Source organism: Oncorhynchus mykiss, chromosome 4 (assembly GCF_057628025.1).
Source record: "Oncorhynchus mykiss isolate SJ-2025 chromosome 4, ASM5762802v1, whole genome shotgun sequence".
In the NCBI taxonomy this organism is placed as follows: Eukaryota; Metazoa; Chordata; class Actinopteri; order Salmoniformes; family Salmonidae; genus Oncorhynchus; species Oncorhynchus mykiss.
The window spans coordinates 9,723,789-9,750,524 of NC_143025.1; the positions used below are offsets into that span (position 1 = coordinate 9,723,789).

Sequence of the window (26,736 nt, forward strand, 5' to 3'; positions counted from 1 at the left end):
AAGGAAAGAAATTCCACAAATTAACTTAATAACAAGGCACACCTGTTAATTGAAATGCATTCCAGATGACTACCCCATGAAGCTTTGTACACTCTTGAAACACCTGCATTTTGGAGCTGCCTTACCCAAGAAAACAAAAAAGAGGCCATGTGTGTATGCGGCTTTATTAACTCAATGATATATTTTACATTGTTTGCAAACTGATATGTGACAAAGAAAGAATGAAACCAGGCGAATGGTGTGTGGAATATTCTACATTTGTTCGTTGTGTTGACGAAATCCTTCTAAAAAGGCTCATCGATAGTCACGCGGTCGTTATTCTTCACTTCCCTCTAGCCCTTTTCTATACCAATGTCACGATGATTCATTAACGAAACGCATTTATTTTAAATGGTTTAATGTTGAGTAAGCAATGCCTGAAACGAAAGTAAGTTTATATAAGTATCGATTCGCTCTTACCACCTGCCCATCCGTTGTGGCCCATCCCTTATGACCACCTGAATAAACTATTATTTACGAGTCACTATAATATAAAAGGGTACTTCATTCGACGGCAGACAGGATGATTTGAGAACCTATTTAGGATTTTGACAGCTTCGACATCGTTATGCAGTCATCTTTGGTAAGATCATATTCCATTGATCAGTTGTTGATTTTATATCATTGACAAAGGATTGTTTAAAAAACGGTTTCGGAGAGTATTATCAAGTCATTCATTCATAATGAAGATATCATACATTGATTCATGGTACTGATTTGACTGACTGTACTTTGCTTATCCAGGGTATGGGAGCAGTGTCTGGTGATACCGTAGTATTCTTTGATTTGGAGACTACCGGATTAGGTATTGTACTAAATATATACCCTTGTTTTTAAATATTGTTAGGTTGATAGAGTGCTCTACTGTTTTATGCTAAAAACTTCTATAATAAAACATTTATGTAGTAGACTGACAGTAGACTGAGGGCAATATCCATTGGTTGGAAAAGTACCCAATTGTCGTCATACTTGAGTAAAAGTAAAGATACTCAAATAATCCACGACTAAAATTAAAGTTGCCCAGTAAAATAACACTTGAGTAAAAATCTTTATAAAGTATTTGGGTTTTAAATACAGTATACTTAAGTATCAAAAGTAAATGTAATTGCTGAATGTATAGCTAAGTATCAAAAGTAGAAGTATAAATAATAAAACAATTCCTTCCGCAAACCAGACGGTACAATTTCCGTGATTTAAAAAAATATAGATGTTTTACGGATAGCCAGGGACACACTCCAACACTCGAGACATAATTTACAAATAAAGCATTTGTGTTTAGTGAGTTGGTCAGATCAGAGGCAGTAGAGATGACCAGGGATGTTCTCTAGATAAGTGTGTGAATTGGACCATTTTTCAGTCCTGATGAGTAATTTGGGGTGTCAGAGAAATTGTATGGAGTTAAAAAGTACATTGTTTTCTTTAGGAAGGTAGTGGAGTAAAAGTTGTAAAAAATATATATAAATAGCAAAGTAAAGTGCAGATACTCCAAAAGACAACTTAAGTAGTACTTTAAAGTATTTATTATTTAAGTACTTTACACCACTGGTAATAACTGCTTTGTTGTTGTTGCATTTCCCCTTTTAGTAGTAGACTATACACACAAGGTATTGTAAATGTTAGAGCTAAGAAACCCTGTATACAATTCAGGGACTCTTTTTGGACTACTTTTAAAGCAATATGTATTTCCAGTATATTTGTGACAAAGATGTGCGTGGGAGTTTATAGAGAGACAATTTGATGCCTGCTTGACAATTTGATGCCATCACGAAAGTGATGTGCGAAAACGAGTTCCTGATGTTGTGCAATATCTACTGGCTCACTTGATGGTCCAGGATAGATATGTTCTCATATTTATCATCAATAAACCATATTATTTATGAGCCATTCACAATATAAAAAAAATCAACGTAGCCTTAACAAGTCATTGGAAATAGAGCAACACGACACATGAGCCTGTGCTGCTATTATGATAAGGTATTATTATGAACTGCACACTATGGGCCCGATTCAGACTTAGAAAATGTACGCCTTTCCTATGCACTTCTCAGTAGCCGGTATTCAGACTTAACTTATGTAGGTGCGTAATGGGGTTTCAGGCGTGGTTCCCTTGCGTGCGCTGAATAAATGTAATTCAACCGCTGACAACCCTCCCACTTGCTGGCCATCAGATTTTCATGTGGAGTTTTTATTCAGTAGGGTTTATTTATCTAAAGCCATCCCTTTAAATTTGGTGTACCTTTAATTAGAAATTCTATCGACATATACTATAATATATGGAATAGTTCCGAATATTTATTTTTATTTTTATTTTTTTTATTTTACCTTTATTTAACTAGGCAAGTCATTTGAGAACACATTCATATTTACAATGACGGCCTACCCCGGCCAAACCCGGATGATGCTGAGCCAATTGTGCGCTGCCCTATGGGACTCCCAATAACGGCCGGTTGTGATACAGCCTGGATTCAATAAAGACACGTAAAGACACGCATATTCGACTTTTTGACAGCACCAATTGGGAGATTTGAAAATAAAATAAAAACTAGGATCTTGTATTTAGGGTTCGGAAAGTATTCATGAATAATACAAATTTTAAAAAAGATTTGGAAAGCTTTTACGAACTAAATATAATGGTGAATCAAAAATAGTGGTTTGATTCATCCTGAAAGTTGCCATATTCAATTATTCAACTCTTGAAATATTGGAAGGTGAGAAAAGTGTACAATAGAGGTTGAACAGTAAATCTACCCAAATAATACTCATTCCTCCCTAACCATGGAACTGTGAGGATAACGGTCCTGTGCAGTCGTCAGTTATAAATGGAAGGAAACTAACACTAGTGACAGTTATAAATGTAAGGAAACTAACACTAAAGAGACAGTTATAAATGTAAGGAAACTAACACTAAAGAGACAGTTATAAATGGAAGGAAACTAACACTAGTGACAGTTATAAATGTAAGGAAACTAACACTAGTGACAGTTATAAATGTAAGGAAACTAACACTAGTGACAGTTATAAATGTAAGGAAACTAACACTAGTGACAGTTATAAATGTAAGGAAACTAACACTAGTGACAGTTATAAATGTAAGGAAACTAACACTAGTGACAGTTATAAATGTAAGGAAACTAACACTAAAGAGACAGTTATAAATGTATGGGAACTAACACTAAAGAGACAGTTATAAATGTAAGGAAACTAACACTAAAGAGACAGTTATAAATGTAAGGAAACTAACACTAGTGACAGTTATAAATGTAAGGAAACTAACACTAGTGACAGTTATAAATGTAAGGAAACTAACACTAAAGAGACAGTTATAAATGTAAGGAAACTAACACTAGTGACAGTTATAAATGTAAGGAAACTAACACTAAAGAGACAGTTATAAATGGAAGGAAACTAACACTAGTGACAGTTATAAATGTAAGGAAACTAACACTAAAGAGACAGTTATAAATGGAAGGAAACTAACACTAAAGAGACAGTTATAAATGTAAGGAAACTAACACTAAAGAGACAGTTATAAATGTATGGAAACTAACACTAAAGAGACAGTTATAAATGTAAGGAAACTAACACTAAAGAGACAGTTATAAATGTAAGGAAACTAACACTAAAGAGACAGTTATAAATGGAAGGAAACTAACACTAAAGAGACAGTTATAAATGGAAGGAAACTAACACTAAAGAGACAGTTATAAATGTAAGGAAACTAACACTAAAGAGACAGTTATAAATGGAAGGAAACTAACACTAGTGACAGTTATAAATGTAAGGAAACTAACACTAAAGAGACAGTTATAAATGTAAGGAAACTAACACTAGTGACAGTTATAAATGTAAGGAAACTAACACTAGTGACAGTTATAAATGTAAGGAAACTAACACTAAAGAGACAGTTATAAATGGAAGGAAACTAACACTAGTGACAGTTATAAATGTAAGGAAACTAACACTAAAGAGACAGTTATAAATGTAAGGAAACTAACACTAGTGACAGTTATAAATGTAAGGAAACTAACACTAAAGAGACAGTTATAAATGTAAGGAAACTAACACTAAAGAGACAGTTATAAATGTAAGGAAACTAACACTAGTGACAGTTATAAATGTAAGGAAACTAACACTAAAGAGACAGTTATAAATGTAAGGAAACTAACACTAGTGACAGTTATAAATGTAAGGAAACTAACACTAGTGACAGTTATAAATGTAAGGAAACTAACACTAGTGACAGTTATAAATGTAAGGAAACTAACACTAAAGAGACAGTTATAAATGTATGGAAACTAACACTAGTGACAGTTATAAATGTACGGTATGTATAGTGGCTAATATTTAGCATGATACAAATTGAAGAAAAAACATACTGGGAAAAGTCCAGACAATTATACTGAACCAAAATATGAATGCAACATGTCAACATGTAAAGTGTTGCAAGGCCCTGTACACAATTCCTGGAAGCTAAAAATGTCCCAGTTCTTCCATGACCTGCATACTCACCGGCATGTTTGAGATGCTCAGGATCGACGTGTACGACAGCGTGTTCCAGTTCCAGCCATTGAAGTGGAGTGGGACAACATTCCACAGGCCACAATCAACAGCCTGATCAACTCTATGTGAAGGAGATGTGTCGCGCTGCATGAGGCAAATGGTCACACCAGATACTGACTGGTTTTCTGATCAACACCCCTACTTTTTTGTTAGGTATCTGTGACCAACAGATGCATATATCTGTATTCCCAGTCATGTGGAATCCATAGATTAGGGCCTAATGAATGTATTTCAATGGACCGATTTCCTTATGAACTGTAATTCAGTAAAATCGTTGTGTTTATATTTTTGTTTCCGTGTAAAACATTCTAGAAATCACAAAACAACTCTGTAGGTTTGGCGCTGTACTGTCATGGCTACAGAAGCCGATAGCGTGGATCTCCACATTTTATCCCTGCAAGTTATGAGGCCAGAATTTCATAAACGTCACTGTGGAAAAGGCGATATGTTGATATGCTTCTGTTTGCTGCCATATGACTGGTTTCACATTTGTCTCCACATTTGTTTCCAGCGATCATACGGCTGGCTATATTTACAATCCCCTTATCCAAACGGCTTAATAATTCACCTAGCTCTTATCAATGGCTCTTATCAATTAGTAAATTACAGTGCATGGACAATGCTGGAAAAGGAAAGTAGATGTTCTTCCACTTGGAACAGACAGGTTTCTCGACTTTATTCATCGTGCGTAAAGATAGTGGACTAATGAAGTATTCAAGTCAAGGTCAGATTACGGTGTATCTGTGGACACTCCTCCTCCACGACCTTCATTTATTTGACCTGCACGCCAAACGAATAGCGGGTGAATAGCATTATCTCATGCTTAAAGTTCAAGGTCAGAAATAAGTGTAGGGAAAAAAGTGCATAAAAAGGAATGATGTTCCATTACCCTGCAATTTAACTCAGGTCAAACCCCCCCCCCCAGGTGCTGCATTACTCATAAATGTTTTTTACACAGAACCAAAACGTCTTCTACAGGGACAGCCGAGGCACACATTGTTTTAATTAGCACCTTTGTTCATATTTTACATGTGAATCCAGCCTTGCCACAATACTGGCAAGTATTAAACCTACTTACCAATAACCCTAACCCCTCCTAACCTTAACCCAACTGTGAATAGAGTTTAACAGGGCATAAGGGTAAACGGTACTGTCCTTTAAATGTGACGGAATCTCCATCTACCTCCATAGACACATCCATGTGTGACATCATCCAGCTGTCGGCCATCAGCGGGGAGAGGGCATTCAACGTGTACGCTGTTCCTCGTTGCACCATGACGGACGAGGCCTCCAGGATCACAGGGTTCACCGTCAGGGACCACCGGACCCTGCTCCTACACGGTCGACGGGTGGACACCATCCCCCTCAGGGAGGTCCTCACCTCCTTCATCTCCTTCCTCCGAACCTTCCACAAGCCCCTGCTGGCGGCCCACAATGCCCGGCGCTTCGACTGCCCCGTGCTGGCCAGGGCTCTGAGGGAATGCTCCCTGACGGACGAGTTCCAGGAAGTAGTGTCTGGTTTCCTAGATACTTTCAGGATTAGTAAGGAGATGTTTCCATCCAAACTGGCCAAGTACTCTCAGGAGTACATGGTGAAGGTGTTCCTCAATAAGACGTACGATGCTCACAACGCCTTGGAGGATGTCAAGGCCCTGCAGGAGCTCTATCAAAAATGGAGTCCCAGGCAGGAACTGGTGCGCCGTCATACCTTCCCCCTGTAACATGCCTCTAACCCATACACTAGAAGGGTTTTATGATAGAGGGAAGCATCTGTAAAAAAAAAAAAAAGATATATATATATATATATATATATATATATATATATATATATATATAAAATAATATTTTATTACACATGCAGGTTTTTTCAGTGTTTTCACACTGTATTTCCACAGTTACTTGTTTCTGATCGAGGGAAGCATCTGTAAAAAAAAATAAACATATAATAATATTTTATTACACACTCAGGTTATTTGCGTGCCCTGGTCTTTCCTGTGCATATAGAACTTTTGTGGATGATCTTGTCCACAATATAAAAATAAGAAAATGTAACTGTAAGTATTGTCATGCACAATTTTAGCAAACAATAATCATGTGGTAGCGTGTGTAAAAAAAAAAAATTAAAAACGTTTTTAAACATGCTTTATAAAATTGTTATTTGAAAATGGTTATTAATTAAAGTCTGAAACAGGTTTAGGATTGTTGTTGTCTTCTTGGTTGCAATGTAAACATATATGAAGAAATGGGCCTACCTTGGAGAAACTACTGACTATTAAGTTGGACAGGAACTGGGGATAAAATCTAAACAAATCTGTCAAACCTAATGGATTCTGTGCTTCTCAATAACATTAATAATGCTATATGAGAAACTCAGGGAAACGTTTTGGTTGGACAACTAATTTCAGGTCGAGAGGGGTCAACTCATTAGTGGACTGCGCTTTTCAGGGTCCAGCTGCACTATCATCTCAGTGGATCTGTCAGGAAAAATGTGTGTTTCGAAAGGAGTGGTCGTTCCTTTAGAAACCCCCACTTCTCCTTCTATGGTTCCTTTAGAAACCCCCACTTCTCCTTCTATTGTTCCTTTAGAAACCCCCACTTCCCCTTCTATGGTTCCTTTAGAAACCCCCACTTCCCCTTCTATGGTTCCTTTAGAAACCCCCACTTCTCCTTCTATGGTTCCTTTAGAAACCCCCACTTCTCCTTCTATGGTTCCTTTAGAAACCCCCACTTGTCCTTTTTATGGTTCCTTTAGAAACCCCCACTTCTCCTTCTATGGTTCCGTTAGAAACCCCCACTTCCCCTTCTATGGTTCCTTTAGAAACCCCCACTTCTCCTTATATGGTTCCTTTAGAAACCCCCACTTCTCCTTCTATGGTTCCTTTAGAAACCCCCCACTTCTCCTTCTATGGTTCCTTTAGAAAACCCCACGTTTCCTTATATGGTTCCTTTAGAAACCCCCACTTCTCCTTCTATGGTTCCTTTAGAAACCCCCACTTGTCCTTTTTATGGTTCCTTTCGAAACGCCGACTCCGTTCGACACCCCTGCGTTTCCTGAGAGATGCACTGAGAGACGACCTATCAGTAAGTGGAAGCATAGACACCCTGAGGGATGACTGCTCTTAGAGATGACGTCAAACTTCGGATACATGCTGTAGTAGCAGAGAGGAAGAGACGAAGAGAGGGGTTTTACTAGGTCCACTAAAATAAGGAATTTTTGTATGGAGGTCAATGAGAGAGTGTTGAATTTTGATCAACAAAAAATGCAATTGCTAATTTGCTACTGTATGTGATGCCTAGAAGTTTCGTAATTGTATTTATTTTCGGTAATATCAATTACCCAAACAAAGACTTTCTTTTAAAAAAGTATACTTTGTCATAAGACTTTATATGGGCAAATAAAACTCATAGAATAAAAAGGAAAGTTAGAACATCTTCCTAAATCTGAGGCTGGTTTTAACCTTCCTTTGGAATTGTATCAACTCACCAGCCAAGGCGTTTACTTGCAACATATAGTTAAATACACTGAAGAGGAACAATGGGTACATATTGAAGATACGCTCATCCCCAAAATCTTCTTATGTGTATATTTTCAAGGGAAAAGCTGAGAACATTAACAACAAGGAATAAGGAAGAAAATGAAACGTATTTGCCATGGACCAATATCACTCCCTAAAAACACAACTTTATGGAACAAACCTAGGATAGCTTTTCAGAATTCACAGATAAATTGGTCTACATGGAAAACTATAAAGGCATAGAAACTGTAAATGACTTGGTAACAGGAAATACATTTATTTCAATGACAGAATTAAAAAGCAATTTTGGATTGATACATATGCAATTTTAAAGTTTCATATCACATAAATTCGAAATCTTTTGGACATCAGAGAAACCTTGAGGGAATCTTATTTGAGTCAGAAAAGGATGATCATATGACAGGTAAGATATACAAAACCTTGCAGAGAGCCAATCCAACTGACAATCTCTTAGAAACAAAATATAAACTATTGGAACCAATACTTTAAAATAACGTATGTTGGCACAAGTTGGAGGGAATGTTGAAGCATAACTAACGAAATTACAGTCAACGAAAATGTATGCTTAATCCAGTATAAACTAATGTATAGAATTTATTATACACAAGACAAAATTCACCAATGACAATGACTCATTCCCAATGAGCCATGCTTTCTGGGAATGCTATGGTGTCCAAAAGTGATGGGCGGAGCTAGAAAGTTGGCTGTCAGAAGTATTAGAATGTAAAACCTACTTTTAATCCGTCTGTCTGCATATTTCAAGACATGGCATATGGGGTTGTAGTGAGATACCCAATGGACTGGACGATTCTCTTCTCATCACTCATCTTGAAAAATAAACATACTAAAAACGTGGGAGTAAATCACTCCGACGCCATTAACACAATGGAAAAATAAAATGATTTGTTATTGAAATATTGTAATAGCATGTGTGACCAAGAAAAACAAATTGGTACAATTTAAGGCCATGTGGCAAACAATAATGCAGGCACTGTGGATGGGGGTGTGGCCAGGCACTGTGGATGGGGGTGTGGCCAGGCACTGTGGATGGAGGTGTGGCCAGACACTGTGGATGGGGGTGTGGCCAGGTACTGTGGATGGGGGTGTGGCCAGGCACTGTGGATGGAGGTGTGGCCAGACACTGGGGAGGAGGATGTGGCCAGGCACTGTGGATGGGGGTGTGGCCAGGCACTGTGGATGGAGGTGTGGCCAGGCACTGTGGATGGGGGTGTGGCCAGGCACTGTGGATGGGGGTGTGGCCAGGCACTGTGGATGGGGGTGTGGCCAGGCACTGTGGATGGGGGTGTGGCCAGGCACTGTGGATGGGGGTGTGGCCAGACACTGTGGATGGAGGTGTGGCCAGGCACTGTGGATGGGAGTGTGGCCAGACACTGGGGATGGGGGTGTGGCCAGACACTGGGGATGGAGGTGTGAGCATGCGAGTCTGGGCAGATGAGATGGAGTCATTATTTGTAAGTCTGTCTGTAAATTGTTGTTCGTATGTGTAACTGGTTTGGGGGAATTATTTTTTTTATTTAAAAAGTAATTTCGTAATGGTTAGGTTGTTATGAATGCACTGATATAAGTGGGTGTAAGTGGCATTTCGGCAACTTTGATAAAAACACCAACTTATATTGTTAAATAAAGGTTAAATAAAAATAATTGAAAATATATATACCGTAGTTGTGCCTGGATATAACCTGTTTTAGCATGGACATTGCCATTGAGGGACTACACCATGTTAAAGTAGTCAACTGGTGTAGAATCCTATGACTTGGGAGCAATAAGCCAATGAAGAAGAAAATGTACAACTTTAAAATGGAGATAGCCTCAATGGCGCTTCCCATGCTGTCACAGACAATATAATGGCACAGATACAAAAGGGAGTCCTCTATCTCTATGGTCTGTTGTTCACACACTTATATCTTCCATTCATTGGCTAGAATGGTCCCACCTGATTATCGCTTCCTCCCGCATGCCTTCCATCTTTGAGGGCATGTATTTCCATTGTTAGAGTGGTCACTTGAGAAAGTAGAAACCTTCCATCATCCCAGAGAAGAGTCCCCTAAGCAAGCTGGTCCTGGAGCTCTGTTCACAAACACACCCCACAGATCCCCAGGGCAGAAACACAATTAGACCCAACCAAATCCTGAGAAAACAAAAAGATAATTTACTTGACACATTGGAAAGAATTTGCAAAAAAACAGAGCAAACTAGAATGCTATTTGGCCCTAAACAGAGAGTACACAGTGGCAGAATACCTGACCACTGTGACTGACCCAAACTTAAGGAAAGCTTTAACTATGAACAGACTCAGTGAGCATAGCCTTGCTATTGAGAAAAGTCGCCGTAGGCAGACCTGGCTCTCAAGAGAAGACAGGCTATGTGCACACTGCCCACAAAATGAGGTGGAAACTGAGCTGCACTTCCTTACCTCTTGCCAAATGTATGATGACCATGTTAGAGACACATATTTCCCTCAGATTACACAGATCCACAAATAATTCATATTTATGTTTATTTATTTTCCCTTTTTTACTTTAACTATTTGCACATCATTACAACACTGTATATAAGATGACATTTGAAAAGTCTTTATTATTTTGGAACTTCTGTGAGTGTAATATGTACTGTTAACTTTTTATTGTTTATTTCACTTTTGTTTATCTACTTCACTTGCTTCGCCAATGTAAACACATGTTTCCCATGCCGATAAAGCCCCTTGAATTGAAAGGTGTCTGCAGAAGGGATAAGCCTAGATGTCCATGTCAAATCAAATCAAACTTTATTTGTCACATGCGCCGAATACAAGTCTAGACTTTACCGTGAAATGTTTACTTACAAACCCTTGACCAACAGTGCAGTTCAAGAAGAGTTAAGAAAATAATTACCAAATAGACTAAAATAAAAAGTAATAATTAAAAGTAACACAATAAGAATAACGAGGTTATATACAGGGGGAACCGGTACCGAGTCAGTGTACAGGGGTACAGGTTAGTTGAGGTCATTTGTACATGTAGGTGGGGGTGAAGTGACTATTCATAGATAATAAACAGCGAGTAGCAGCAGTGTACAAAAGGGGTGAATGTAAATTGTCCGGTGGCCATTTTATTAATTGTGTTGGGGAAGAGATTATCTCATGTGTTGTAAAAGTGAAAAGAATGTGAAGTGTTGCAATTGTGGTTGGAACCATTTTGGCATGTCCGACTAGGGCTCCCTGCCATCCAGGACCTCTATAGCAGGCGGTGTCAGAGAAAGGCCCTATAAATTGCCACCCAAGCCATAGACTGTTCTCTTTGCTACAGCACGGCAAGTGGTAAAGGTGCACCAAGTCTGGAACCAACATGACCCTGAACATATTCTACCCCCAAGCCATTAGACTGCTAAATAGTTAGTGAAATAGTTAACCAAATGGCAACCCAGATTATCTGCATTGACTCATCACATACACTGCTGCTACTGTTTACTATCAGTCGTTTTTTCCCTAGTTATATGTACATATTTACCTCAATTACCTAGTACCACTTGTATCAACGCGGTACTCATACCTATTTAGCCAAGTTATCATTTTACTCATTGTGTAATTATTAATACTTTCTTATATTACTTGTTTTACTTTTCTGTTATTTCTCTCATTTATTTCTCCCTGCATTGTTGGGAAGGGCTGTAAGGATGCGTTTCACTGTTAGTCCACACCTTTTGTCTACAAAGCATGTGACGAATAAAATTGTATTTTATTTTTACCTTGTTTTTACAACCCCTTCCAGTTGGTGGCGGCAATACACCTTTTTGGGGGATGTAGTTCGCCATGAAACGCACAAGAAGAAGAAGCAGAAGAAGACGTCGGTCACAGTAAGAACAATGGTTTGTCATACACATCTTTGATATTGTCGTCTTTCTAGAGTTTCCTCCCTCATTGTACTAGTGTTTGTGCTGTTGCCCAAGGTTTGGGATTTCCGACACTAGTTGAATAGCCCCAAATAGAATAGAAAGAATCCAAGCAAATTAGAGAATTGATTTGGTCTAGTAATATTTGTGGTTTCATTGTCTTGTCTCTAGCGAATTGTTTGCTCTCATAACTTAATTCACGGCGCATTTATAGTAAATCGTCAGTTTGAGCTCTGCATTTTCACAACATTTTTCTCGTTTGATTTATAGACGTGATGAGAACTAATGGAAAATGAGAACAATCGCCTCGTTGTGGCCACCAGCCCTGGCCGAAGTTTGGTGTTCTTTGACTTGGAGACAACAGGACTTGGTCAGTCACTCGATATTCTTGCTACATTACTGCAGCCTGTCGTGTTGTTGATATATTGTAGCAGTTTGTTTGGGGTCCCTACTTTTGCTCTTGCAACAGTGTATGAAGAACCAAGGTTGGCGCGATGTTTATACACTTTCAATCAAAGACAACGTTTACGTTTTTTCATAATCATTCGATATAATCATGTAGGGCAGGTGATATTCATTTCCCATAGTAGTGAGATCAGTCTGTCTTGGTTCTGGGGACCAACAAGACCTGCCAACATGCACGCATTTTGTGTACCAACTACGCAGTTCTCTGTCCATGTACGCAGGTACGAGACCCAAGTATTTTCTATATATTTTTTAAAACATTTTAATAAATAAATACACGGAGTAAATCTAACATCCCGATTCTCGAGCTGCAACACACAGACATGTGCGTAGTTTTGTCAACGGACATGGAGATGAATACATAATTATTCGACGTAGCTACCCAGTGTCTGTCTGCCCCTCGTTGTTATTGCAGCCAGTCAGTAAAGCTATGTCAGACGACGAGAGTGAGGAAACAGGCAGAGCAGTAACCCCGAAACTCCAAAAAAGCAGAATACACGCGCCTGAGAAGTTCCTTCCTCGATACCAGAAGTGGTCATGCTTGACGCAATCCAAGCTATCGTATCATGCATTTTATACTTTGTGCAAGTATGATGACATCAGTCATCAAGGAACCTCAGGTAAGTGCTTACGTATAAGGATGCTAAATGATTTGATCCTAAGAAATATTGGATAATATTACTGTTGCCCATATTACTTAGTGATTTGAATAAATGGGTCATATAAAATGAATACAGCCATGGCCATGTTATTTTCCCACTCAATTTATTGTACAATGTCCCTATGTCATTTTTAGATTGTAGACATCATGTGGATGGGAAAGGGCATCAGAAGCTACTGGCAGCTACAGCATCAACATCATGTGGATGGGGAAAGGGCATCAGAAGCTACTGGCAGCTACAGCATCAACATCATGTGGATGGTGAAAAGGCATCAGAAGCTACAGCATCAACATCATTTGGATGGTGAAAAGGCATCAGAAGCTACAGCATCAACATCATGTGGATGGGAAAAGGCATCAGAAGCTACTGGCAGCTACAGCATCAACATCATGTGGATGGGGAAAAGGCATCAGAAGCTACTGGCAGCTACAGCATCAACATCATGTGGATGGGGAAAGGCATCTACAGCATCAACATCATGTGGATGGGAAAAGGCATCAGAAGCTACTGGCAGCTACAGCATCAACCCCAGCTATAGAAACCTTTGAAGCCAGTGATTTTTATTTATTTAATTTGTATTGAACCTTTATTTAACTAGGCAAGCCAGTTAAGAACAAATTCTTATTTACAACGATGGCCTAGGAACAGTGGGTTAACTGCCTTGTTCAGGGGCAGAACAACAGATTTTTACCTTGTCAGCAAAGGGATTCGATCTAGCAACCTTTCGGTTACTGGCCCAACGCTCTAACCACTAGGCTACCCGCCCCATCGAATCCTCAAGCTGACAAGGTAAAAATCTGTCGTTCTGCCTAGTTAAATAAAATAAAAATCTGGGCTGAAACTCTCTTTACGGCATATATTGTTGCACACAACCTGCTGTTGTGTGGCAGACCATGCAGGGCCCCGTTTTCAGAAGATGTTTCCCAACAGTGACATCACAAAGCAGTATGGCTGTGTCAGGACGAAGACCGCAAACATCAAAACACTGGCCCTTGATAATGAGCAAGGATTCACAGAGGCAATGAAGAGGTGTCCTTTCAGCCTGGCTACCGATGGCCGATACCGACACGGAGCATGTCAAAATGTAACTGATTGTATTTACGGCTCTTCGATGCAAGTATGGGCAAGGAAGTCGTGTTATGTGAATCGAGAGAGAGTCTACAGGAAGAGCTGTAATTGACACTGAAATGAAGAAGAGGAGCATTCCGTGGTGCAATTGTGAGGTTTTTTTTAGTGGATAATGCTGCTGTCTTACAAGGTCTGGGAAAAGGGGTGGCGACCTGAAATGAGAATGTGTACTTGGTTGGTTGTGCCTGCCATTTGCTACACATAGCTGCAGAGAGGGCGTCGAGGCAACTCCGTGTTAATACTGAAGACTTTCTCTTAACCATCTTTTACTATCTCGACAAGAGTAGCAAGAGGAAGGCTTCTCTGTTTGACACTGATGTCAGGAAGATTTTGAAGCTGGTATCTACAAGATGGTTGTCCCTTGGCCAGTGTATCCACTGCCTTCTGCAGCAATGGGATCCTCTGTGTTCTTTGCTGATGAGGTATCGGAGAAAGACCACTGTGCCCCCGAGCTTCACCACAACAGCCACATCCTCGTCCTCACTTGAGCCCTCTGCTAGGCAGCCCAAGAGTTTTTCCTCCTCCTCCACCACCACATTGCCAATGCCACGGCTCAAGCCCCCAGCTGACTCTACGAAGCCCCCAGCTGACTCTACTCCACCGGGCTCCCCCGAGCCTCCACCTGGCTCCCCCGAGCCCCTAGATCCCTCACCTGGCTCCCCCGAGCCCCCACCGGGCTCCTCTGGAAGCAAAGTCATGCCATCCTCCTCCCCCGAGCCCCCACCCTGCTCCCCTGAGCCCCCACCTGGCTCCCCCGAGCCCCCACCGGGCTCCCCCGAGCCCGGATCCCTCACCTGGCTCCCCCGAGCCCTCACCTGGCTCCCCGAGCCCTCACCTGGCTCCTCCGAGCCCCCACCGGGCTCCCCCGAGCCCTCACATGGCTCCCCCGAGCCCTCACCAGGCTCTCCCGAGCCCTCACCTGGCTCCTCTGGAAGCAAAGTCATGCCATCCTCCATCAAATGTGGACCTACTGACAAAACCTTCGACCTGACTCTCAGTATCTGTTCAAGCAAAGGGATATTGGGGTCAAAGTGGCAACCCAAAAGGCAGAGAAGAATGAAAAAGGACCAAAAGATCTTACAAATCCTGAGAAAGTCCTAAAATCTCTCACAGATCCGGTATCAAAAATCTATGCATACTTTTTTTACAGAGAGCCATATCAATTTTTTTATGTCGGAAATCTGATTCTGCAACGAGAGGAGCCGTGTGTTCAAATTTGACTGTCAATTTTAGAGATGCAACTGCAGAAACTAATGTTGTCCTTCTATACAAGCCAGACACTGTCACTACCCTTATGATGGCAGAAACGAGTAGTGGTGTCAAGTCTACACACTACCTGGAGAGCCCAAAACCAGCTTCCTGACGAGCTGTCCATTGGCCAGGACACCCGCACCTACATAGGAAGCCTTCTAGGCAGATGTCAGAAACATATTTTCTTCTGCAGTAGACTACATGTTGCTGAAATGTCCATTTGTAGATGTGCTCCTCCAGCATGCAGCGGTTGCTGACATTGCCAAGAGGCAGACTGCCAAGTTCTCATCCCTCAACCTTTTTCATGGCACGGATCAGGCCTGGAGAGAAATCGGCCCAATGAGAAGGGGGGGGCCAGCCTGGTCTACTCCCACCTTTCGGCTGTGATGCTGGGGATATTGGTCATATTCCACAGCAACGCAGACTGTGAAGAAGGTTTCAATGATTGCCAGAGGAACTGTTTGCCATAGAGAAGTCTACCCTGATGCTATGCTGCGTAAGGCTAAATCTGCTAGCTACCAGGCAAATCTGTCTAGGAAATGGAAGATTTGTTCTCACCCACCGTTTCCTGTCGTAGCCTTTTCCTTTTTATTATGGATAGCATGCTGATTTGATACTGATGCTCTGCTCAAACATTTGTTCTTATCATATCAGAGTTTAAAAATAAATATCGTGGCTTAGACATTTTGTACCTAAACAAATAACTTATTATTTGTTTTAATGAAATAAAATAAAACTCCAAGAATAAAGGCCCTTTGTGTGTTCTTTCCAATGACATCATGTTAGTGACGTTTTACCGTATGTGTAAATAGAATGCTGTCAAGGTATTCCAACCTTGTATAGACTTGATTTGGTACAATTCTATAATTGCAATCAGACTCACAAACAGCGTGTGTGCGGGGGGGGGGGGGGGGAGAACCCCTATTCGGCACGTGCTATGCCTGCGAGTTGAATCTCCAATTTGCCGCGCATCTAGTACTCTAAAAAGTTGGACAAGGTTGGCAGGTCTGCAACAGGCTTTTGTCTCAGGCAGCCCAGAACTAACACAGATAGAATCAAAGAATATCACTGATTTGAATTCACCTTGAATCAGGTGTGTAGATCTGTAGTGGAAGAAAACCCTCAACCCCTGTGGGTCTCCAGGACCGGGACTGAACATTTCTAACCTAATGTTATGTGAACGTCTTAATCATTTCTATACGGGCTATCGTGGTCTTGAAAACTGATTGAGTGTTTGTAATGCTTGTCATTCCAACAGGTCAGAGCTGTGAAATCGTTCAGCTGGCTGCAGTAAGTGGGCGTCACTCCCTGAACCTCTACACTGTCCCTCGATGTCGGATGCAGCGTGGAGCCGCCAAGGTCACAGGCTTCAGAGTCTGGAGGCACAGGCTCTACCACCATCGCTGCCCTGTCCTGACCAACTCCCTCAAAGAAGTCCTAGTCTCCTTCATAGCCTTCTTGCGCATGCTGGACCGCCCAATTGTCGTTGGTCACAATATCCGTCGCTTCGACTGCCCTGTGCTAGCTAGAGGGCTTGATGAGTTTGACCTTAAAGCTGAGTTCCAGTTCGCAGTTTCTGGTTGCTTGGACACGCTCCCGTTGGCGCGAGAGATTCTGAAGGGACGCGGACTCCAGAGTTTTCGTCAGGAAAACCTTGTTCGGATAGTGGTTGGCATCTCCTACGAGGCGCATGATGCCTTGGAGGATGTGCGGGCACTGCAGAGGCTCTATGGTGCCCTCAGGCCCACGCCAGAGCAGGTCCTCAGGCAGAGCTTCACCCTGGACACCATGGCAGAGCCAGCACCCAAGCAGCCCCCTGCAGCCAAGGCCAAGGGGTCATGTAGGGCAACAGGTCAGTGGCCCCTGTGGAAGAACTTTAAACAGGAAGTGAAGGTCACAGAGGGACCCAAAGGGGGCACCACAGGCCAGGGTGATGCAACTCTTATAATGGATAATGGTTGTAAATGAAACTAAATGGGCATTATCACGTTGTGGAGATTATAAATATAATTACAGACGCTCAGTTAAATCATTTAAGGTTCTGACTTTGTGATGGATTGTAATGTGTTTGTGTAATTGTTTTTAAATTCAATATGTTTTCAGAAAATAAAGCTGTTATTTTGTTTTTTAAAACACTTCAACCTGTTAGGGGAATTCAACCGGAGATGGGCTAGAACAGTTACCTGCTACCCTCCCAGGGTAAGTGTTAGCCATAGCATTTACACTGAGATATCTATCAAACGTCTTAGAATAGGGAGTGCTGATTTTATGATCAGGTTTGCCTTCTTAAATCCCTATGAATAATATTACATGGAGATGGGACCTAATCCTAGATCAGCATCCCTACTCTGAGATGCTCTCCTTTCCAAATTCTACTTTACCAATAAAGTTATGGGCTTGTTACATTTGTTGAGGGATAAAAGTACATTCAAAAGGTGTGTAGTAGGCTAGAAATGTATCTTCTTTTGAGAAAAGGGGATTGGCAAGATTAGAACCTGTGACCTTCTGGAACCTATCCCACTGTGGCAGTAGGGGGAAGTGCACCACCCTTGTTATTTCACATATTTAAAGAGACACTAACATACTCACACAGGGGAGAAGCCATATCACTGCTCCCAATGTGGGAATAATTACACGCCCTCTGGTGCCTTAAAGAGACACTAACATACTCACACAGGAGAGAAGCCATATCACTGCTCCCAGTGTGGGAATAATTACACGCCCTCTGGTGCCTTAAAGAGACACTAACATACTCACACAGGAAAGAAGCCATATCACTGCTCCCAGTGTGGGAAGAATTTCAGCGTCCAGCATAATTTTAAGAGTCACCAGCTCACTCGTACAGGAGAAAAAACATACATTTGATCTACTATTTATTAGGTTGCCCAATAAGCTGCTGGCGAGACGGTGGCTACTCTTCCTGGGGTCCAAACAGGAAACACAAATAAAATACATCAATATATACAAAGCACTACATTTACATTACAATTTAATCATTTAGCAGATGCTCCCATCCAGAGAGACTTGCAGCTAGTGCATTCATCTTAAGATAGCCATGCGAGACAACCACATACCACAGTCGTATCCGAACCTTGTATCACATACATAATCCAATGCAAAATACAGTGCCTTGCGAAAGTATTCGGCCCCCTTGAACTTTGCGACCTTTTGCCACATTTCAGGCTTCAAACATAAAGATATAAAACTGTATTTTTTTGTGAAGAATCAACAACAAGTGGGACACAATCATGAAGTGGAACAACATTTATTAGATATTTCATTTCAAACTTTTTTAACAAATCAAAAACTGAAAAATTGGGCGTGCAAAATTATTCAGCCCCCTTAAGTTAATACTTTGTAGCGCCACCTTTTGCTGCGATTACAGCTGTAAGTCGCTTGGGGTATGTCTCGATCAGTTTTGCACATCGAGATACTGAAATTTTTTCCCATTCCTCCTTGCAAAACAGCTCGAGCTCAGTGAGGTTGGATGGAGAGCATTTGTGAACAGCAGTTTTCAGTTCTTTCCACAGATTCTCGATTGGATTCAGGTCTGGACTTTGACTTGGCCATTCTAACACCTGGATATGTTTATTATTGAACCATTCCATTGTAGATTTTGCTTTATGTTTTGGATCATTGTCTTGTTGGAAGACAAATCTCCGTCCCAGTCTCAGGTCTTTTGCAGACGCCATCAGGTTTTCTTCCAGAATGGTCCTGTATTTGGCTCCATCCATCTTCCCATCAATTTTAACCATCTTCCCTGTCCCTGCTGAAGAAAAGCAGGCCCAAACCATGATGCTGCCACCACCATGTTTGACATTGGGGATGGTGTGTTCAGGCTGATGAGCTGTGTTGCTTTTACGCCAAACATAACGTTTTGCATTGTTGCCAAAAAGTTAAATTTTGGTTTCATCTGACCAGAGCACCTTCTTCCACATGTTTGGTGTGTCTCCCAGGTGGCTTGTGACAAACTTTAAACAACATTTTTTATGGATATCTTTAAGAAATGGCTTTCTTCATGCCACTCTTCCATAAAGGCCAGATTTGTGCAATATACGACTGATTGTTGTCCTATGGACAGAGTCTCCCACGTCAGCTGTAGATCTCTGCAGTTCATCCAGAGTGATCATGGGCCTCTTGGCTGCATCTCTGATCAGTCTTCTCCTTGTATGAGCTGAAAGTTTAGAGGGACGGCCAGGTCTTGGTAGATTTGCAGTGGTCTGATACTCCTTCCATTTCAATATTATCGCTTGCACAGTGCTCCTTGGGATGTTTAAAGCTTGGGAAATCTTTTTGTATCCAAATCCGGCTTTAAACTTCTTCACAACAGTATCTCGGACCTGCCTGGTGTGTTCCTTGTTCTTCATGATGCTCTCTGCACTTTTAACGGACCTCTGAGACTATCACAGTGCAGGTGCATTTATACAGAGACTTGATTACACACAGGTGGATTGTATTTATCAACATTAGTCATTTAGGTCAATGGATCATTCAGAGATCCTCACTGAACTTCTGGAGAGAGTTTGCTGCACTGAAAGTAAAGGGGCTGAATAATTTTGCACGCCCAATTTTTCAGTTTTTGATTTGTTAAAAAAGTTTGAAATATCCAATAAATGTCGTTCCACTTCATGATTGTGTCCCACTTGTTGTTGATTCTTCACAAAAAAATACAGTTTTATATCTTTATGTTTGAAGCCTGAAATGTGGCAAAAGGTCGCAAAGTTCAAGGGGGCCGAATACTTTCGCAAGGCACTGTAAATAAAAATGTCTGTGTTTGTCTTCACAGTCCCTGTAATGCCGTATGGTGTTCTTTTATCCGTTTTTTATCTGGTTTTAATGCTAGCTTGAGTTACCTGGGTGACAGAGTCATGTAGTCATGGCTATATTTAATACTGTGCGTTTCCCAGCCGCTGTTCTGGACCTGGGTACTGTAAAGAAACCTCAGGTTGCATGTCTTGTGTTGTACAGATGAGTGTCTGAACTGTGTACCAACTGCTTGAACAGACAGCTCGGTCACATCAACACTTTGCACAAAGACCAATAGTGACGCAGTCAATCTCTCCTTAACATTGAACCAGTGGAGATTGACATACACGTCACTGACGTTCACATCTAAGTGCCATATGTGCTGCTCTGTTCTGGACCAACTGCAATTTGCCAATGTCTTTCTTTGCCGCACCTGACAACTAGGGCCTGTAGGACGTGTCTGGTTGACTGAGAAGTCAAGAAATCAGTCTTATCATGGACAGACCTCTTCCCAATTTAAGAAAGGGAAAGGGGGATACAACCACTGAGTCTATATTTTCACCATGACAGCATGCTATCTAGGGTAACACCCAGCGGTTTAATCTCCTCAACTTGCTCAATAGCCACATTATAAAAATACAAAAATGCTTTTAGTTTTTTAGGTATTTCGCACCAGTCTATTGCTAGTTACTCATTATAAAACTGACTGTAGCTCTATGTTAAGGGTGTTTTATTTATTTTACTGTTGTAGCCGACGTGTATACTGTTGAGTAATCAGCATGCATAGACACACGGGCTTTATTCAAGGTCATTGGAAGTTTATTTGTAAAAACCAAAAACAATAATGGACCTAGCCAGCTGCCCTGTGGTACACCACACTCAACCGAATTTGCATCAGAGAATGTTCCTTTAAAGAAAACCCTCTGTGTTCTATTAGACAGGTAACTCTCAATCCATGATAAATCAGAGGATGTTAATCCATAACACCTACGTTTGCTATGATCAATGTTGGAGCCATTGAAGGGTGCTTTACGGAATGAGTGTTGCTTCCCTCCAGGCCTGAGGGCACTATAACTACACTGAACAAAAATAGAAACGCAACATGTAAAGTGTTGGTCGCATGTTTCATGAGCTAAAATAAAAGATCCAGTAATTTTCCATACTCACAAAAAGCTTATTTCTCTCAAAATTTGGTGCACAATTTTATTTACATCCCTGTTAGTGAACATTTCTTATTTTTCCAGGATAATCCATCCACCTGACAGGTGTGACATATCAAGAAGCGTGATCATTACACAGGTGTACTTTGTGCTGGAGACAATAAAAGGCCACTCTAAAATGTGCAGTTTTGTCACGCAACACAATGTCACAGATGTCTCAAGTTTTGAGGGAGCGTGCAATTGGCATGCTGACTGCAGAAATGTCCATCAGAGCTGTTGTCAGATAATTGAATGTTAATTTCTCTACCATAAGCCGCCCCCAACATTGTTTTAGAGAATTTGGTAGTACGCCCAACCGGCCTCACAACTGCAGACCACGTGTAACCACGCCAGCCCAGGACCTTCACATCCGGCTTCTTCACCTGCAGGATCGTCTGAGATCAGCCACCCGGACAGCTGATTAAACTGTGGGTTTGCACAACCAAAGAATTTCCACACAAACTGTCTCAGGGAAGATAATCTGCGTGCTGGTTGTCCTCACCAGGGTCTTGACCTGACTGCAGTTCAACGCCGTAACCAGTGGGCAAATGCTCACCATCAGTGCCCACTGGCACCCTGGATAAGTGTGCTCTTCACGGATTAATCCCGGTTTCAACTGTACCAGGCATATGGCAGACAGCATGTATGGCGTTGTGTGGGCGAGCGGTTTGCTGATGTCAAAGTTTTAAACAGAGTGACCCATGGTCGGGTTATGGCATGTACAGACATATGCTATGCACAACGACACTGCTCAAAAAAATAAAGGGAACATTAAACAACACAATGTAACTCCAAGTCAATCACACTTCTGTGAAATCAAACTGTCCACTTAGAAAGCAACACTGATTGACAATACATTTCACATGCTGTTGTGCAAATGGAATAGACAACAGGTGGAAATTATAGGCATTTAGCAAGACACCCCCAATAAAGGAGTGGTTCTGCAGGTGGGGACCACAGACCACTTCTCAGTGCCTATGCTTCCTGGCTGATGTTTTGGTCACTTTTGAATGCTGGCGGTGCTTTCACTCTAGTGGTAGCATGAGACGGAGTCTACAACCCACACAAGTGGCTCAGGTAGTGCAGCTCATCCAGGATGGCACATCAATGCGAGATGTGGAAAGAACGTTTGCTGTGTCTGTCAGCGTAGTGTCCAGAGCATGGAGGCGCTACCAGGAGACAGACCAGTACATCAGGAGACGTGGAGGAGGCCATAGGAGGGCAACAACCCAGCAGCAGGACCGCTACCGCCGCCTATGTGCAAGGAGGAGCAGGAAGAGCACTGCCAGAGCCCTGCAAAATGACCTCCAGCAGGCCACAAATGTGCATGTGTCTGCTCAAACGGTCAGAAACAGACTCCATGAGGGTGGTATGAGGGCCCGACGTCCACAGGTGGGGGTTGTGCTTACAGCCCAACACCGTGCAGGACATTTGTCATTTTCCAGAGAACACCAAGATTGGCAAATTCACCACTGGCGCCCTGTGCTCTTCACAGATGAAAGCAGGTTCACACTGAGCACATGTGACAGTCTAGAGACGCCGTGGAGAACGTTCTGCTGCCTGCAACATCCTCCAGCATGACCGGTTTGGTGGTGGGTCAGTCATGGTGTGGGGTGGCATTTCTTTGGGGGGGCCGCACAGCCCTCCATGTGCTTGCCAGACGTAGCCTGACTGCCATTAGGTACCGAGATGAGATCCTCAGACCCCTTGTGAGACCATATGCTGGTGCGGTTGGCCCTGGGTTCCTCCTAATGCAAGACAATGCTAGACCTCATGTGGCTGGAGTGTGTCAGCAGTTCCTGCAAGAGGAAAGCATTGATGCTATGGACTGGCCCGCCCGTTCCCCAGACCTGAATCCAATTGAGCACATCTGGGACATCATGTCTCGCTCCATCCACCAACGTCACGTTGCACCACAGACTATCCAGGAGTTGGCGGATGCTTTAGTCCAGGTCTGGGAGGAGATCCCTCAGGAGACCATCCGCCACCTCATCAGGAGCATGCCCAGGCGTTGTAGGGAGGTCATACAGGCACGTGGAGGCCACACACACTACTGAGCCTAATTTTGACTTGTTTTTTTAAGGACATTACATCAAAGTTGGATCAGCCTGTAGTGTGGTTTTCCACTTTAATTTTGAGTGTGACTCCAAATCCAGAGCTCCATGGGTTGATACATTTGATTTCCGTTGATCATTTTTGTGTGATTTTGTTGTCAGCACATTCAACTATGTAAAGAAAAAAGTATTTAATAAGAATATTTCATTCATTCAGATCTAGGATGTGTTATTTTAGTGTTCCCTTTATTTTTCTGAGCAGTGTATAATAAACTATACACAATTCATGGAAGCTGAAAATGTCCCAGTACTTCCATGGCCTACATACTCACAAGACATGTCACTCATTGAGCATGTTTGGGATGCTCTGGATCAATGTGGACTACAGCGTGTGCGCGTTCCCACCAATATCGAGCAACTTCGCACAGCCATTGAAGGGGAGTGGGAGAACATTCCACAGACCACAATCAACAGCCTGATCAACTTAATGCAAAGGATGGCACTGTATGAAGCAAATGGTGATCACACCAAATACTGACTGATTTTCTGATCCACGCCCCTACCTTTTTATTTACCTCTACGGGATTGGTGTCCCCCCTGTGGGACTTTTGAGCTAACGTGCGCTAATTTGGTTAGCATGACATTGTAAGGAACAAGACAAATTCCCCGGACATAGAGATGTCTTATATGGGCAGAAAGTTTAAATTCTTGTTACTCTAACTGCACTGTCCAATTTACAGTAGCTATTACATTGACATAATACCATGCTATTGTTTGACAGTGCACAGTTATGTACTTGAAAATGTAACTAAAACCAATTAGGAACATTTGGGCAGACTTGATACAACATTTGGACCAGTAATGCAATGGTTCATTGGATCAGTATAAAACATTGCAAACACACTGCTTCCATCTAGTGGCCAAAATCTAAATTGCTCCTAAACTGCAATAATACATTGTGGCCTTTCTCCTGCATTTCTAAGAAGATAAAACATTATTGAATGTGTTACATTACTTTTACATTTCCACAAACTTCAAAGTGTTTGGTTTCAAATGGTATCAAGAATATGTATATCCTTGCTTCAGGTCCAGAGCTACAGGCAGTTAGATTTGGGTATGTCAATTTAGGCAAGATTTTTTTTAAAGGGTCCGATCCTTAAGGAGGTATCTGTGACCAACAGATGCATATATGTATTCCCAGTCATGTGACATCCATAGATTAGGGCCTAATGAATTTGTTTAAATTGACTGATTTCCTTATGTGAACTGTAACTCAGTAAAACCGTTGAAATTGTTGCATGACTGTTTGAGCCATACAGTATCCTTTGTGAACTTCAACGGACAGGCCTAGCTTGATCCTAGATCTGTTTGTGCTTTTCTGCTATGGTCGTTGTCATGCCAAACATGACATATTTGGCGGCTATACAGCACAAACAGATCTGGGACCAGGCTAGTTGGGGTCTAGCTATATGAGGAAGTGTAAAGGTGTCACAAAAATAAAATACTTGTTGTATAATGCTCTCACCATCCTCAGTGACTCTTTTCACCAGCATGTCGAGTTGGTCCACAAACACCTTTTTCTCACAGTTCATCATGCAGGCGAAGCACTTCTTGAGGGCCAGCGAGATGCGGAGATCCTCCCCGATACTGCTCTGCCGTTCCTCCGCCGCCTCCTTTCCGACAAGGGTGTGAAACTCTGGGATAGCTGGGATGGACACACAGACAGACAATAGTAACACACATGTATCCTTTAAAGGCCATTAACGAGTATCATTGATCTCCACTTTATTTATCTTGAAGTGAAGGAAATCACTGAACTGAGAGGTTGAATACATTTTAAAACATGGAATATAAAACAATGATAATGGACAATCTGAAAGATATACTAGATTTCTTATCAGCCAAAATATTTTTTACGCCATAATTACATAAAAAAAAAAACACAAAAATAACAAATGACCATGTTTTGTAATGTTTCCAAAACAAGAAATGTATTAGTAAGAAGTAATGTGGTATATTGCTCAATTTCATTTCATTTTTTGTGACCGGAGTCTTTAAACCAAAATATCAGTTGAGAAGACAAAATGTTCAGCTGTGGGAGGTTACCGTGGCAACGGGGCCACTCCAGTTGTGTCAGGTGTGTCTGTGAGATTTGTAATCTGACTAGGGTGTCTTTTTCGCTATAAATTGCAGCAGCAGACTCAAACTAACGTTGGAAAAACAACAGAGCTTGTGAACAAAACCAATGTAAATAGCCCCCCCCCCCAAAAAAAAAAAAAACACGCTGACAAAGTCTCACTTTGTCGTCTTTAGAGTAAATAAGACCAACAATGAAACTATCAGCACTTCACTCATTCAGCTCCCCACCAGGCAGTGTGTTTGCCCGGGGTGGGATATAGGATTCCTATTTCTTTGTGCGATTAGCGGTTAAGAAACAAAACAAAACAGCTACTGCTGCATTTGTCTTCTATAAATCTCAAGTCGACATGTACTCATACTTTACTTTTGACTATTTGTGAATGTGACGCTCCGCACTGTAGATCATTGCAAATTGACCACCCGACAACGTGACTGGTGAAACAGATATTCTTACCCGCCAATAACTAAAGCTACCCGCATTCGACGAATGTTCATTTTCATGCCATGTATGCCACTCACATTTGAGAAAGCCAATGATCTCTTCCACGGGTCTGAAGCCACAGAGGCCTTCAAATTGAGTAAGTGCGATGGCCATCTCAGGCTTGTGGTTGTTGTCATGGTAATGCTCTGGAAACTGGGCATGGAGCCATCCAGGCAACTCCTGATGTGTGGACCAATGGGGAAAGGAAATAAAATGTGAAAATAAAATCTGCCCATTCACCACTGCGTTGGACTTTGTGTTTCCCACTGATAAAATGTCACCACTCCCAAACTATTGACCTTTAGGACGCTGTAGCTAAATAAATAATGACTTGTGAAAATGACAGGCATTGAAGGAGCTTTATTTGTTTATTTAACCTTTAGTTAAGTAACTAGGCAAGTCGGTTAAGAACAAATTCTTATTTATAATGACGGCCCACTCCGGCCAAACTCTCCCCTAACCCGGACTACACTTGGCCAAATGTGTGCCGCCCTATGGGACTACCGATCAATGCCGGTTGTATGTAGTGACGCCTCTAGCACTGCCATGCCTTAGACCGCTACGGCCGCTCAGCCAAAGTCCTGAAGG

The 26,736-nt window shown here is 41.7% G+C and overlaps 2 protein-coding genes and 1 long non-coding RNA gene across 8 annotated transcripts; 2 read left to right on the forward strand and 1 right to left on the reverse strand.

Moving 5' to 3' along the window:
• Positions 1–215: 215 nt before the first annotated feature.
• On the forward strand, positions 216–6,792 carry plex9.1 (PML-like exon 9.1). The gene is made up of 3 exons (XM_021598681.3): positions 216–622; positions 784–844; positions 5,791–6,792. The coding sequence occupies exons 1-3, from the start codon at positions 608–610 to the stop codon at positions 6,318–6,320; spliced, it is 606 nt and encodes a 201-aa protein (XP_021454356.2). The 5' UTR covers positions 216–607; the 3' UTR covers positions 6,321–6,792.
• A 1,578-nt stretch (positions 6,793–8,370) lies between these two features.
• On the reverse strand, positions 8,371–25,233 carry LOC118945775 (uncharacterized). Its single transcript, XR_016495074.1, has 2 exons — positions 25,054–25,233; positions 8,371–10,223 (listed from the first exon to the last, which is right to left on the reverse strand). It is a non-coding gene; the product is annotated as an uncharacterized LOC118945775 (long non-coding RNA).
• plex9.2 (PML-like exon 9.2) lies at positions 11,901–26,489 on the forward strand. 6 transcript variants are annotated; one of them, XM_090231069.1, is made up of 5 exons: positions 11,901–11,999; positions 12,294–12,393; positions 16,788–17,381; positions 17,679–17,728; positions 25,116–26,489. In XM_090231069.1, the coding sequence occupies exons 2-5, from the start codon at positions 12,309–12,311 to the stop codon at positions 25,218–25,220; spliced, it is 834 nt and encodes a 277-aa protein (XP_090087195.1). In that variant the 5' UTR covers positions 11,901–11,999; positions 12,294–12,308; the 3' UTR covers positions 25,221–26,489. The 6 variants fall into 6 exon arrangements, with proteins under 6 accessions (XP_090087195.1, XP_090087196.1, XP_090087199.1 ...); XM_090231070.1 differs by having other exon boundaries at positions 11,910–11,987; positions 25,116–25,491; XM_090231071.1 differs by lacking the exon at positions 11,901–11,999 and adding an exon at positions 12,004–12,080 and having other exon boundaries at positions 25,116–25,491.
• Positions 26,490–26,736: the final 247 nt, after the last annotated feature.